The sequence below is a fragment of the Rhinolophus hipposideros genome (genome assembly GCF_964194185.1).
Source record: "Rhinolophus hipposideros genome assembly, chromosome: 7".
NCBI lineage: Eukaryota > Metazoa > Chordata > Mammalia > Chiroptera > Rhinolophidae > Rhinolophus > Rhinolophus hipposideros.
The window spans coordinates 18,077,883-18,093,743 of record NC_138053.1 but is presented as its reverse complement, the minus strand read 5'-3'; the positions used below and the strand labels follow the sequence as shown (position 1 = coordinate 18,093,743).

The 15,861-nt window shown below is 35.7% G+C and overlaps 1 protein-coding gene across 1 annotated transcript; it reads left to right on the top strand.

Annotated features, from left to right (window-relative positions):
- Positions 1-1,033: 1,033 nt before the first annotated feature.
- Positions 1,034-2,035, top strand: LOC308499568 (elongation factor 1-alpha 1-like; the record flags this gene model as incomplete). The annotated part of the gene is made up of 1 exon (XM_081053182.1): positions 1,034-2,035. The coding sequence occupies one exon, from the start codon at positions 1,034-1,036 to the stop codon at positions 2,033-2,035; it is 1,002 nt and encodes a 333-aa protein (XP_080909308.1).
- Between the last annotated feature and the right edge of the window lie 13,826 nt (positions 2,036-15,861).

Here is a 15,861-nt window from a genome sequence, read left to right as displayed (position 1 = left end):
TAAAGGTAAAAAAAAATATCTAATTTGAAATACCTAGCTTTTGTTACCTCGAATTTAAGTTTGAACAAACATGTATCCTTATAACATAAAAATGTAACAAAACTGTTACTTGAAATTTGGAGGCATACATTCCTTATTCTGAGAAGGAAAAAAAAAAGGACCAAACTCTTTCAAACGTTATTAACTCTATACCAAATTCCAAGAAACTATTGTCCATATATTAAATATAACATTTACATTTAAAGTCTATGATTTCTGTATTCCAATTATGAATTAGGAAAGTTTATAAAACTAATGTGTGAATGTGGGTTAAAATGATAACCTGAACACATATGCAATCTGACACCAACTCGTAGCAAATCACTAGAAATTACAGGAAAAAATATATGTACATATATTTAAATTTCTATACTTCTGTGACTGTGTTAGACACCAAGAGGAGATTCCTTGGGTGATTGGCAAAGTCCAGGAGAATCAGGAGCTCCTATTCCTAGAAGACTAGCCCCTTTCCTGGAATCACTTCCACTCTCTCCCACTATCACAAGATTCCTGGATTGTCCACAGATCAGTAACAGATCATCTCAAATATAAAGGCAAATACACACAGAAGATTCACCTAACATTTGAAGAATGCTAACAACGTAATATAGAGTCACCAAAATCAACAAGCAGAAGAACTCAAACTCAGGGAGAGAGATATAATAGAGTAAGAAAAAAACCATAATTAAAATAAGTATAATTAATGTTCTTAGAGACATTTTAAATATTGTAGCATTGAAAATAAAGAATCGGGAATCATGCAGATAAAAAAATACGATTTTTGAAATAAAAATATCAATGGATCGGCTGACTAATAGAATGATCACAAATAAAGGGAGAATTAGTAAGGTAAAAGATTAAGCTAAGAGAATCTCTCAGAATATAGCTGAAACGACAAAAATAAAGTTAAATAAGAAAATATTTTGACTTTTTCACAATGGGTTTGCTGCCAGAACACATGTGTTGTGAAAAACACCACTAAATCTAACCCAAAATGGGAAAGGAAGAGAAACATATCAACATGATCATCATTGGACATGTAGAGTTTGGCAAGTCCACTGCTACAGGACATGTGGTTTACAAATGTGGTGGGATAGACCAAAAAACTATCAAAGAATTTGAGAAGGAGGCTGCTGAGATGGGAAAAGGCTTCTTCAAGTATGCCTGGGTCTTGGATAAAATGAAAGATGAACATCAGCGTGGTATCACTGTTGATATCTTCCTGTGGAAATTCGAGACTAGCAAGTATTATGTGACCAACATTGATGTCCCAGGACACAGAGACTTTATCAAAAACATGATTACAGACACATCTCAGGCTGACTGGGTAGTCCTGATTGTTGCTGCTGATGTTGATGAATTTGAAGCAAGGGTCTCCAAGAATGGGCAGACCCGTGAGTATGCCCTTCTGGTTTACACACGGGGTGTGAAACAACTAATCATTGGTGTTAAAATGGATTCTACTCAGCCGCCTCACAGCCAGAAGAAACATGAGGAAATCATTAAGAGAGTCAGCACCTATGTTAAGAAAATTGGCTACAAACTTGACATAGTAGCATTTGTGCCAATTTCTGGTTGGAATGGTGACAACATGCTGCAGCCAAGTGCTAACATGCCTTGGTTGAAGGGGTGGAAAGTCACCCATAAAGATGACAATGCCAGTGGAACCACGCTGCTTGAAGCTCTGGATTGCATCCTGCCACCAACTTGTCCAACTGACAAGCCTTTGGGTCTGCCCCTCCAGGATGTCTACAAAATTGCTCATATTGGTTCTGTCCCTGTGGACCCAATGGAGACTGGTGTTCTCAGACCCGACATGGTGGCCACCTTTGTTCCAGTCAACCTTACAACTGAAGTAAAGTCTGTTGAAATGCACCATGAAGCTTTGAGTGAAGCTCTTCCTGGGGACAGTGTGGGCTTTACTGTCAAGAATGTTTCTGTCAAAGATGTTCGTCGTGGCAGTGTGGCTGGTATAGTTGGTGACCACAAAAAATGATTCACCAATGGAGGCAGCTGGCTTCATAGCTCAGGTAATTATCCTGAACCATCCAGGCCAAATCAGTGCCGGATACACACCGGTGCTGGACTGTCACACAGCTCACACTGCTTTGCTGAGCTGACGAAGACGGTTGATCACCGTTCAGGGAAAAAGCTGGAGGATGGCCTGAAATTTTGAAATCTGGTGCTGCAGCCATAGATATGGTTCCTTGCAAGACCGTGTGTGTTGAGAACTTCTCTGACTACCCTCCTCTGGGTTTTTTTACTGTTCATGACACGAGACAGCCAGTTGCTGTGGGTGTCATTAAAGCAGTGGATAAGAAGGCAGCTGGAGCTGGCAAGGTCACTAAGTGTGCCCAGAAAGCTCAGAAGTCTAAGTGAATATTATCCCCAATGCCTGCCACCCCAGTCTTAATCAGTGGTGGGAGAACAGTCTCAGAACTGTTTGTCTCAATTGGCCATTTAAGTTTAGTAGTAAAACACTGCTTAGTGATTATAAAGCTTCATAAAACCTTCAGAAGAAAAAAAGAATAGACCACTTGGGTTTATTTTTCATGTGGTAGTTTTTAAGTTATTTTTAAAATCAGTAATTTTTAATGGAAACAACTTGACCAAAATCCATCACAAAATTTTAAACCCATTAAAACAAAATTTAATGAGGAAAAAAAAGGATTTTGAGCTTCCAATTTCCACATACTACATTATCGAGGGAAAAAATGTGATTGACAGGTATAGAAAAATATGACATGTCAAAAGTATGACATAAAGAAAAGTATAACACAAAACAGTCATACAAAAAGCAAATCCATCCCTGACCTAAATTTTGATTCCCACACTGAAGGATAATTTGGTCAACAGAATGAATGAAAAAGACTATATTCAGACTTATGTGGTGAAATATTAAAGTTAATTGATAAAAAGAAAACCATAAATGATTCTACACAAGAAAAAGTAAACAGAAAAGAAATGAAAATTCAATTCATATCATACTTTTTGTTGGCTAAAGGGGAATAGATATAAAAAGCCAATAAAGTAAAATTTGTAAAAATTGAAGGAAAATAATTTTGATCTTAGAATTATTCATAGAATTACACACTCATATGTAAGAGTGAAATATTGACATTTGTTTACATTTGCAAGGGCTTAGAAATGTTATTATCCATAAACTTACCTGGAATTAATTACAGAGGGACACAGTCTAGCAAAATATAAAACAAAAAAATAACTGTGGTACTCAAGAAGCAATGGAAAACTGCAAAACTGGTAAATCTTTTATTATAACTTTTCTGTAAAAAGGGAAAAAAAAACACATGTGAGTATGTGCATAATAACACAGTGGGACCAAAATAATGCCAGTTCAGAACACCATGAGAGGAAATAATATAACTATAAATAATATAACTATAGCTAGTAGGAAATTATCACTGAAATAGACAAATAGATCAATAGAATAGATAGTCTATAAATAGGCATATATATTTAACATAAAAGAATTGTAGCTTTTCAAATAAAGGCAAATGTTAGTCTATTCAATAGATTGTTTAGGAATAATTGGCTATACATTTGGAGTTATGTATCTACATTGCAACAATCTCAAGGACAGTTCAATACATTATGTGAAAACAAATAGCTATACATTCGCAGTTATATATTTTCACTATACAATTCCCAAAAATGAATTTTAGGCAAATTTTTGGACCTAATGGGAAAAAAGATACTCGAAAGAAATTTTGGGGGATTATGTATACAATTTTGGTGCAGGAAGATCTTTTGTTAAAATACTCAACAGATGGTAGTCATAAAGATAGTGATTAAAAATTGACTACTTACAAACTTAAGCTTTTTAGGGACAAAAATAACCAAAACAAAAAGTTAAAAATAATTGACAGACTGGCAAGAGTATTTAAACATTTAGAATAGATCATTATATTCAATATAAAAAACACCTACAGATAAAAAGTAAAAATACATAATCTAACGGCAAAAGTGGCCAAACAAATGAATAATTAACTAAAGATGAAATATAAAAGGCAAATAGATACAAACTGAGTTGTTCAACCTCACTTATAATCTGTGGAAAGCAAATTAAAATAAAATTAGGTACACTAAACATTATATAATTTCACAGTTTAATTATATCAGTTGAGGTGGGTGCACAAAAGAAGGACTCTTTTGTATAACCTTGTTGGAAAACAATGTTGGAGAACTAATTTATACTGCAGCTATGATCTACCAATTCCACTTCTTGGTATTCGCTGAAGAGAAATATTCAATCATGGGAGCAGGTAACATGTGCAAAGAAATTTATTGCAGCATTACTTATAAAAGTGAAAAATTGTAGACTACCTAGTTGCCCATCACTATAGAATCTATTATTATGTATAAATCACAAAAACATAATTTAAATGAAAAGTTACCAAATGGTACATTTCTATCATTTATATGCAAGAAAAGCTAACACAAATCATATATTTGTGCATATGTACCTGTGTATATATGTCTAGAATAAAGCCTAGAAACATGTTAATCATTAAACGATTGATTACCTCTCACAAGATTGGTTACCTCTTCACAAGTAGACTTAAATTGGAAGTGGAAGACAGAGGGAAATATAGGGTATTTTTTGTTGGTGGTGTTGGATTTTTTGAAATTGTACAATGATGATGCATACATATTTAACTTAAGTAAATAAAAGTAAAATTTTAAAAATCATAATTTTATTATGTAAAAATCATCTGTAATTGAATAGCTTGCATATTCCTAGAACACTGTAACTGTAAATGAATTATGAGGACTAGTAATTTTAAAAGATTAAGGTATAATATCCTTGAAGTTGAATATGGATTTCTCTTGAAATTAGGAAAATGGAATTGTTTGCTAATCTCTCTTTTTGGAAATTTAACATGGTAATCTCTTGCGAACAGCAGCTAACCGCATATCAGTAACAAAAGAGAGCACACATATTCTGTCTATGTTGTAGTTTGGGGAGGCTACTATAACAAAAAGACCTTAAAGCAGTGGCTTGTAAACAACAAACGTTTAATTCTTATGGTTCTGGAGACTGGGAAGTCAAAGATCAGGAGACTGGGAAGTCAAAGATCAGGGCACTGGCAGAGTTGGGGTCTGGTGAGAGCCTGCTTCCTAGACAGCTGTATCTTCTTTGTGTCCTCACATGGCAGAAGGCATGCTCTGAAGAGAATGCTCTGAGGTCTCTTTGATAAAGAACTAATCACCTACAGAAGCCCCATTTTTTAATACCATCACGTTGGGGGTTTAGGATTTCAACATACAAATTTTGGCAGGACATAAACATTTGGACCACAGTGGTCTACTAAGTAACAACTTGAAAATGTTTCCATCATCTTCAGTTTCCCAAATAATTAAGTCCATCTCTTTGACTCTAACCTCTCTTTCCTCAAATTCATATATGAGGTATGATCAAAGAAATACAGTGCATGTTTAAATTTAAAAAAAAATTGTTACAGTAAAGGACAGGTTTTCATTAATCCCCTTCAACATATTCCCCCTCGCTTCAAACACACTTATCCTAATCCCATCATCCGTGCCCCTTTCTGAAGCAGTTCTGGAAGTCCTCTTTCATGAGTGTCTTTAGTTGCAGCTGTCATGGCTGCCTCAGTGTCCTGAATCAATTCACATTGTTTACCTTCCATGGTCATTTTGACTTTGGGGAAGTGCCAGAAGTCGCACGGTGCCAGATTTGGTGAATAAGGTGGATGAGGACACACCGTAATGTTTTTATTTGACAGAAATTGCCATACCAGAAGCCATGTGTGACACGGAGCCTTTCCATTACGATCACAAAATACGGTGAATGCTGCTACTGAGTGCAGTCCAGCCAAGGATCTTCAATATGGGAAGTGGCACGTTGAACCTTAGTAACAGTGTATGACAAGTTTCAAATTATTCGGTGCAGTCAGTCGGGTGTGAGCTATGGTTAAGAGAAGGTGTGTTTTAAAGTGTGCCATAAATCATCTTCCATCATGACAGCGCTCCGTGTCACCCATCACTTCTGGTATATGGCAATTTCTGTCAAATAAAAACATTACAGTGTTTCCTCACCCACCTTATTCATGGGATTTGGCACTGGGCGACTTCTGGCTCTTTTCCAAAGTCAAAATTATTCAGGACATTGAGGCAGCCACGACAGTGCAACTAAAGACACTCATGAAAGAAGACTTCCAGCACTACTTCAGATAGTGGCAAGAGCAATAAAATAGGTGTGTTTGATGTGAGAGGGATTATCTTGAGTGGGATTAATGGCAATGTGTCTTTTACTATAACATTTTTTTATTTAAACATTTACCGTATTGTTTGATCACACCTCATATGTCCACCTGCTAAAATATGTATATTAACTATAATCTCAGGTGTATACACTAGTTTATATTTTAGCAAATGACAAGAATAAAAAATTTGAGGAGTAAAATAATTTTATTAGTAAAATCTTATTATTTTCTAAAATCACCATTTTACTTGAAACATAATGTGTACTTTAGGTATGCCACAACTCAGCATATGCCATGGGTTGTCATAATATGTTTTGATTTTTAAGGAAATGTTTACTTTTCCTTTGCATTTAATTTTTTTGGGGATAGGGGAATTAAACCAGATTTTTGTAATATATGAGAAATATCTTTTTTTTCAATGCATTTTAAAGAAGTGACTACATCTGATTTTTATGCTAAGAAGTAAAGTTCCAAGCACTAAAGCAGGGGACGAGTCAAAGAAATGATCTGTATGATTGCAGTAACAGTAGATTTAGTGTGATTACTGACCTAAGGTGAGGTTTGGCCGCTGGAATGAGTTAGGTTTGCTTTCTATGTACTCAGAATGTCTTGTGTATTCTAGGTGATTGATTAAAGAGTTACAGCACTAAGCACAACAGAGCCACTTTTCTCCATCTGCAGGCCATAGTGTATAGGAGTGAGTCACCATGATTGATATGGATAGGGACTGAAAAAAAATTGCAGCAGTTAATTAATTTTTGCACACATCGAAGCCATTGTTGGGTTATTATTCATCTTCCACACTCACCTATAACCTACATGAATGCACAGAACAAGCTTGATAGCGCTCGCTATTTCCTCTCTAGCAGAGGCTAGGCCTTCAACGAGTATTTCTTGAATTAATGAAATAGTGGACTCAAAATTGTGGTTTCAATTAGTTGGTGGTCATTAAGATGGCAAAACATATTGTGGCTAAAACCCAGGAGGCTATACCCTTCTTACTCTGCTTTATTATCTTTAGGATTTAACACATTATATATTTGTCTGCTTATAGTCTGTTTCCCCAATCAGAACTACGATTGTTAGGGGCATTCATATGAAGACAAACATTATTGAAGCCATAGACTTTACCTTTCTATTCTCTTCTGTATCCCCACCAAAACATTCTGACATGAAAAAATATTATGAATGAATGAATAAATAAGGAGTTGAAAATATCACAGCCACAGCAGAGCAGATCAGTTTGATCCATAAAAACAATCCTTTAGCTTGTCTTTTCACTAAGCAAATGTTAGTGACTGGACATAATTGAAAGGGATAATTAATTCTTTCCTATTCGATTTATTGATTGATTCACTAGTTCAACATATACCCTAATAGTAGAATACCAAACATTTTGTACATGGTTCCTGATATCCTAGAAGTGTGTTGTTTAATATTCCATGTTTAATAATCAATAATTTGGAAATTGGGATCCCTGAATAAACTAAAATATTTACACTGCCAAATAAATTAATCACGTTACTTAGTGTTTTAATATTTTTCTCTCTGGAGCAACAGAATATTTTTGACTAGAGTTCACATCTGAACCATTTGGATACTACAGAGTAATACAATAAAAATGAGTGAGGTTTCTCTGTTCTACCACATATATGACCACAGCTGATCAGTTATGGTTCAAACTGTTTAGGGACGGGTTTTGCTGTCATTGTGTTACTAAGTACTACTATATGTACACACAGTTATACAGTTTCTGTAGGAAACTAAGCCATCACATAGGCTCTTCTAAACTAGACCTCATGTATTGTTTTCTTTTTATGGTTTCTTTCCATCAATCTGATACTGTCAATAAACTATTCACCATAACATCTTGTGAAGTCTAGGCAAACTTCTGAGGTTATTCATTCATTCAATCAATAAACACAATGAAAAGCAATGACCTCCAAAGCAGAAACCTATTTTATTTCAAATATATTTTCCCCCAGCACACGTCTCATATTTCCATTTCAAGGTCAAGCTGTAATTCATTTACACCTCTTCATGATTCTTTTCTTTTCTGCTCCCTCCCATAATCGTGTGCTTCTGTCTGGGACTCTTACAGCTCTCAGTATTTATTTCAGTTATCTCAAAATCAATGTCAATGTTACTTAACTATTGTATGAATATGTGAGGTATCTCCTCATATGAGACAATAAACCTTTGATTCTTAGACTCCATGACCTATTCTCTGTCTCCCTGTTGCCAAGAACCGTGCCATAATAGCGACAGATACAGATATAATCCTTTATATTTTTAGTACTTTGGCTCTTATTTTGAGAATATAAGACTCAGGAGTCTTTTTCTACTTGTCTAAGAGTCTTTGCTTTCTACACTGCAGTGCTATATTATCTTCATATAAAGGTATAAAAGTTCATTTTATTGTGTACTGCATTGTTCTTTAAAATCCTATATGCCATACGATGTTTGACTATTATCTACCTAGCATGTCATGACTAATACTTATTTTTCAAAAACTTTCTGTATCACTTAGCAGTAGTGAGTATTTCATAAAAGTATATAGTCCAGTATTATTCATTAATCCAATATGATAAGTCTTCTCTTTAAATGAAAGATTGAAACACATTATTAATTATTATTATATATTCTTTTTGGTCTTCCTTCTTTAATTTCATATGTTCTATTTTTAATACTTATTTCTCTGTTTTCTATCTTTAATTCATTGGTTTTTATCTTCAATTAGTTGTATAAGACTACATTTTCTTTTCTAACAATTTGGCCATTGTATGATTTAGGTGTGTACCTAGGAAGAATAAGATGTGGATTTTATAATTAGTTTTTATTCATGGACAAGGAAATAATTCCATGAAAAATAATTTTTTTTAATTTATTAGTTTCAGGTGTACAAGACAAGGTAATACTTAGACGTTCATCATTTATATCCCTCACACTGTGAAACCCCCTCCCCCCCATCCACTATCCCTCCGACCTCACACTGAGCCATCACATTATATATATAAAATTATAGTTGGCATTCATTAATGTTTAGCTTCTGGTGGGGACAGTGGTAGATAAAAGTTAAGTTGTTTTGTGATTGTATTTTATGAGTCTTGTTTATTCAAAGTATTGGACACATACACACATACACATATAATACTTATAATTGCTAACACTTACCTACTGCACTTTTTCAGGACACTTGCTAGTAAGTCAAGAGTTGATTTTAGACCATTTAGTTCCCAACCTGTACTCTAATCGATAAATATTATAAATATGTATGTCTAATGACCTATGCAGAAAAATGCCTGTCCTGGATCTCAGAGGGAAGGGATAGTTACCAGGGCATCAAATCAGACTGAAATAAACTAGACAAAGGCAATTCCTCAAAATGTCTGTTCTGCTTCATCTAGATTCCAAAATCTTGGCTGGATCAGAACATAGAGTCTGTTCAGTTTTAGAAATGACAGAGTTTTTAAAAATCTTTAATTCAGGAGTTTCAAGAAGATGCTGTTTTAATCACTTGTTCTTTTGCTCAATCCACCACCACCACTTAGTGGCTTAAAACAATGATTTATTATATCTCAAAATTCTTACTGGCTCTTCTGATCGTATTTGCTGGGGTCATTCATGCAGCTGCCTTTGGCTACGGGCTGGCATGGGTGAGAAGATAACATGGCACCACTCACATGTCTGGCAGGTGTACCTGCTATCAGCTAAGACCCTTTCATTCTCTTTGCATGCTCTAATTCTCTCGTAGGCTAGCTTGGCTTCTTTACATGGTGGTCTCAGGACAGCATTTCCGCCCCCCCCCAAAAAAAAAAAAAACAATAGCAGAATGCTGCAAAACTTCTTAAGGTCTAGCATTGAAGGTATTGTACCCTCACTTTTGCTCCATTCTGTTGGACAAATGCCAGATCAGATTCAAAGACTGGGGAGATTGACTTGCTTTCTAATGAGAAAGGCAAAGTCACATACTATAGAGGATACACACTGGATTGGTTGAAATTTGTGGCCATATTTTGGAATAACTATAGATGACAAAAATTAGTTGAGAACAATTAACATGGACATAATTTTAATCAGCACTCTGAGAAAGGCACAAAGATGACTATGGGTATTGATTTCCAGTTGCTTCTCCTTAAAGGACTGATAGAACCACTTGACCCAGTATGACTACAGAAAATATCTTTGTGATGATGAGATCTGTATTTCTCTTGTACTGTCCAGGTTCTGCTCTTTCTTTTCTATGAAAAAAGGAAAAATTTCCATATTTTCTATGGAAATAGGTTTAATAGTAAACCCTTATTTAACCCTTTATCAGTGTCATATTCCATATAAGTGCTTTGCATTTAATGTTTACAATAACTCAAATGGGGATATTATTACTCACTTTCCTTTTGAAGATGAAGAATCACATATTCAAAAAGTCAAAGTAACTTGTGAAGCCATACAGCTAGAGAAAGATGGAACGAGAGTCTGAATGCAGGCAGTCTGACCCCAAGTGCATGCTCTTAAACACCATGGTTATTGTTTCTCTGATCATCTCTGGGGTTTTATTTTCATCCTCCTCAGGAATTGCTATAGCTTGCTTATGTCAGGGCTTTTATTTTCAACCTCTGCTAATACAATTGTTCAAAATACATATTAAAATCTTAATCAGTGTGAAGCAGACAGTACTTAAAATAATTAATCTACCTGGGCCATTAGTGTGGTGAGTCTAATCTGTGTTGTATAGGTGGGTTGTCGTGTTTTCCAGACCAGTCAGTGTGCCACAGCCATCAATGAGCTGAGACTGCTCAGGCAATGAAAGGCAGAATTGCATGGTGGTTAAGAACAGAGGTTGGGACTGTACTCCAAAGATTAGAGTTCTGGCTGTACCAATTATAGCTCATAAACTTTGGGGATGATAATCAATGGGGATAATAATAGTTTCTACTTGATAGGATGATTATGAAATTAAAAGCAATGAGTAAATATTTGTAGAAGTCCTTGCATCTCTATCTGGCATGTTTTTGTTTGACTTTTTTTTTTTTTTTTTTTTTTTAATGTATTCACTTCAGGCCACTCAGCCAGGGACAAATGGTATGTCTGAGCCCATGGTTCATCTGGAGTTTCTGAGATGGTCAGACATTCATCCAGGCATAGGTTTGTTTTTTTGTTTTGTTTTGTTTTTTTTTACATTATGCTCACTGGAGGGGATCACTTCATAGATTCTATAAATGCCTAACCATACACTGTACATCTGAAACTAATATCAATGTAATAATATTAAATGTCAACTATAATTAAAAATATATAGTCCATATGGACAGATAATTTTTGACAAAGAAGCTAAAAACATACAATGGAGGAAAGACAGCCTCTTCAATAAATGGTGCTGGCAGAATTGGATAGCCACATGCAAAAGAATGAAACTGGACTGTTATCTGTCACCATGTACCAAAATTAATAATCTTTTTAATGCATCATTGCATTCGATTTCCTAAAATTTTGTTTAGGATTTTTGCATCTGTATTCATCAGAGATATTGGTCTGTAGTTCTCTTTCTTTGTGTTGTCCTTACCAGGTTTTGGTATCAGGGTAATGTTGGCCTCATAAAATGAGTTAGTGTCTCTTCAATTTTTTGGAAGAGTTTGAGCAGGATTGGTATTAGATCCTCTTTGAAGGTTTGGTAGAATTCACTAGTGAAGCCATCTGGTCCTGGACTTTTGCTTTTGGGAAGGTATTGGATGACTGATTCAATTTCCTTACTAGTGATCGGTCTGTTTAGATTTTACAATCCTTCATGGTTCAGCCTAGGAAGGCTATATGTTTCTAAGAACTTGTCCATTTCTTCTAGGTGATTGAATTTGGTGATGATACTTTGTATTTCTGTGGCGTCCATGATAACTTCCCCTCTTTCATTTCTCATTTTGTTTATTAGTGTCTTTTCTCTTTTTATTTTAGTGAGCCTAGCCAAGGGTTTGTCAATTTTGTTAAATTTTTCAAAGAACTATCTATTTGTTACTTGATTTTTTCTATCATCTTTTTGTTCTCTATTTCATTTAGTTCTGCTCTGATTTTTATTATTTCCTTTCTTCTGCTGACTTTAGGTTTCATTTGTTCTTCTTTTTCTAGTTCTTTAAGGTGTTACGTGAGGTTATTTATTTGGGATTTTTCTTGTTTCTTGAGATAGGCCTGTAATGATATAAATTTCCCTCTTAAAACTGCTTTCACTGCGTCCCAAAATTTTTGGTAGGATGTATTTTTATTCTCATTTGTTTCTGTGTATCTTTTGATCTCTCCTCTAATTTCTTCTTTGACCCAGTCGTTCTTTAAAAGTATGTAGTTTAATCTCCATGTATTTCTGTTTTTTCCTGCTTTCCTTTTGCAGTTGATATCCAGTTTCAAAGCCTTGTGATCAAAGAATACACTTGGTATGATTTCAATCTTCTTAAATTTGCTGAGGCTGATTTTATGTCCCAATATATGGTCTATCCTTGAGAATGTTCCATGTACACTCGAAAAGAATGTATAGTCTGATGTTTTAGGATGAAGTGCTCTATAAATGTCAATTATGTCCATTTCATCTAATGTGTCATTTAGGGTTGCTATTTCGTTATTTATTTTCTGTTTAGATGATCTATCCATAGCTCTCAATGATGTATTTAGGTCCTCTAGTATAATTGTGTTTTGGTCAATTTCTCCCTTTAGATCTATTAGTAGTTGCTTGGTATATTTCGGTGCTCCCTGATTGGGGACATAAATATGATGACTGTTATGTTTTCTTGTTATATAGTCCCCTTTACCATTATGAAATGTCCATCTTTGTCTCTTGTTACCTTTTTCATCCTGAAGTCTGTTTCAGGATAGTCTGATCAGCATAGCTACAACTGATTTTCTCTGGGTACCATTTGCTTGGAGTGTCAATTTCCATCCTTTCACTTTGAGTCTATGCTTGTCCTTGTAGCTGAGATGCATCTCTTGGAGACAGCATATGGTTGGGTTTAGTTTTTTTTTATTTAATCTGCTACTCTTTGCCTTTTTATTGGTGAGTTCAGTCCATTTGCATTTAGGGTGATTATTGATATGTGAGGATTTCCTATCATTCTTCTTTTGTTTTCTGGTAAGATTGTGTCTCCATTGTTTCTTTGCCTTTTTGTTGTCTGTTATTTCTATGTGGTGGTATTCTGTTTCCCTCTGTTTCTTCTTTTATTTCAGTTCTGGATTGTTTATATATTTCAGTTCTGGATTTTTTTTGAGTGGTTACCACTAAGGTTATGTGAAAGAAAGTTTGATATTTAGAGTATTACATTTTCTTAAGCATGCCTACTTTCTCCATTTCCATATTCCGGTTCAGGCCTGTACTCTCCTCCCTTTCTATGTTTTGGTTGCCACAAATTTTCCCTGTTGGTGGTGGTCAAATACCGTCCTTTAGTATTTCTTGTAGTGCAGGTCGTGTATTAGAAAATTCCCTCAGCTTCTATATGTCTGGAAAGGTCTTTATTCCTCCTTCGTATCTAAAGGATATCTTTGCTGGGTATTTTATTCTTGGCTCACAATTTCTCTCTTTCAATAGTTTGAATATTTGGTTCCATTCTCTCCTGGCTTCTATAGTTTCTGCTGAGAAATCTGATGATAATCGAATGGGCTTTCCTTTGTAGTTTACTGTCTTCTTTTCCCTGGCTACTTTGAGGATTCTTTCTTTTTCGTTGATTTAGACAGCTTCAATACAATGTGACTTGGAGAAGGCCTGTTTGAATATACTCTCTGTTCCTTTTTTTCTTTCTTCTCCTTCTGGTATGCCCATTCTTATATTGCTCTTTCTGATGTAGTCAGAAAGTTCTTGTAGAATTCTTTCATTTCTTTTAAATTTCAAGTCTCTTTCTTCTTCCATCGGTATCATTTGCAGAGTACATCTTTGATGTCACTGATTCTTTCCTCCATCTGGTCAACTCTACTACCGAAGCTGGCTATTTCATTTTTAATTTCTTTGGTTCTTGATTTCTTAATTTCTATTTGGTTCTTTTTTAAAATTTCAGTCTCTTTGGTAACATGTTCCTGTTGTTCTTTGACTGTGTTTCTGAGTTCATTAAACTGCCTTTCTGTGTTTTCTTGCACCTCATTGAGTTTTTTCAGAACTGCAATCTTGATCATTTAAGTCAGATATTTCCATATCTTTAAGTCCCTTTTCTGGAGACTTTTCACTTTCTTTCTGAGCTGTCTTGTTGCCTTGGTTATTCATGGTAATTACTGATTTATTAGTTCTTTTCCTAGACATCTACAGGAGTGGGTTCTGCAACAGGTTGATAGGAAGCGGTCTTTCTTTTGTTTTCCAGTATGTATTTGTAGAATATTTTATTTTCTCTTCGACTGCAGCCTTTTATTCTTTCTCACACTGTAGTATTGTTTTTTCTGCACTATTCCATCTTCTCACACAATGGGGGGGATTCCCTGGAATGTGGACTTCTCCTCTGTTAACAGTTAGCCTGGGTCATAGGTCACCGTGTCCCTGTGGGGATGTGGAGCAGTTTTGAAGTTCCAAAGCTCTTCCTGAACCAGATTCGTAGACTGTGTTTTTCTGCAGTTCTGTGTACTCCTGCAGGGATCTGCCCAGAAAGGTGGGGACAAGGGCGGATTGAGTTGTGAGAATGGGCCCAGAGCAGTGGCGGCGACCACCACCACAGCTGGTCCTACTTCCACAGCTCCCTCCTCTTTGCCAGAACTAGTTGGGTTGCGAATCTGTGTCTACAGACCAAAGTTCTAAGAAATGAAAATATTCTGTTCTTTTGATCTGACTCTACTACTGTTCTGCTTCTAGCCCTGGGAAGGTGGGGGAGGGGCAAATTCTGGGAGGATAAGGAGGGGGCGGCTAGTCTCAGTGCCTAAAGCTTCGTTCTCTGCTCCGCAGTGAGAGCTTAAACCACTGTTTTCAGCCTTCTTCCCTCAGTCTTTGCTCTGAGGTCTCTGCCATGAGCGTTGGGTTCAGCCATGTTATATGCTGTCCCCTCAGCCCTGTGGGCCATAAACTGAGCTCTAGCAGTCCGAGTTCTTCCCTCTCCTGCAGCTGCGTTAGTTCTAGGATGCAGTGAGCTCAGAGCACTGAGCTAGGTCTGAGTCCTGTGCCCTTGTCATTCCGTCTCCGCACTTCTCTCTTCCCTCCTCCCCCGCTCAGCAATTTGCCCACCTTTAGGTGAATTCAGTAGTGGGCCTCTTCGTCTTGCCTGTGTGCTGTGCAGGGAGTCCTTTGTGGAGTTACTGTTGTTCGATTAGTTTTAAATTTTAGGGGAGCTTTACAGAGGCTCACCTCATGCCACCATTTTGATGACTTTTTTTTGTATGTTTTTTTTTGTTGTTGTTTTTGCTTTTTCTTTATTAAATAAATATGTATTGAGAATCTATTTTGTGAATTTTAGAAGAATTCTTGACATCGTTCAATTTCTTTTTTCTTGCATTCTGTAGAACTGAATACCATTACTGTTCAGAGAAAATAAGTTCAAGGAAAAAAAGTGTTTGGAGAATCCTAGATTAAAAGAAGTAAAGTATTTCTTTACTGCAAAATTTCTGGTTCTTTTATAGAAGTCTCTAAGAAGGGATGTAG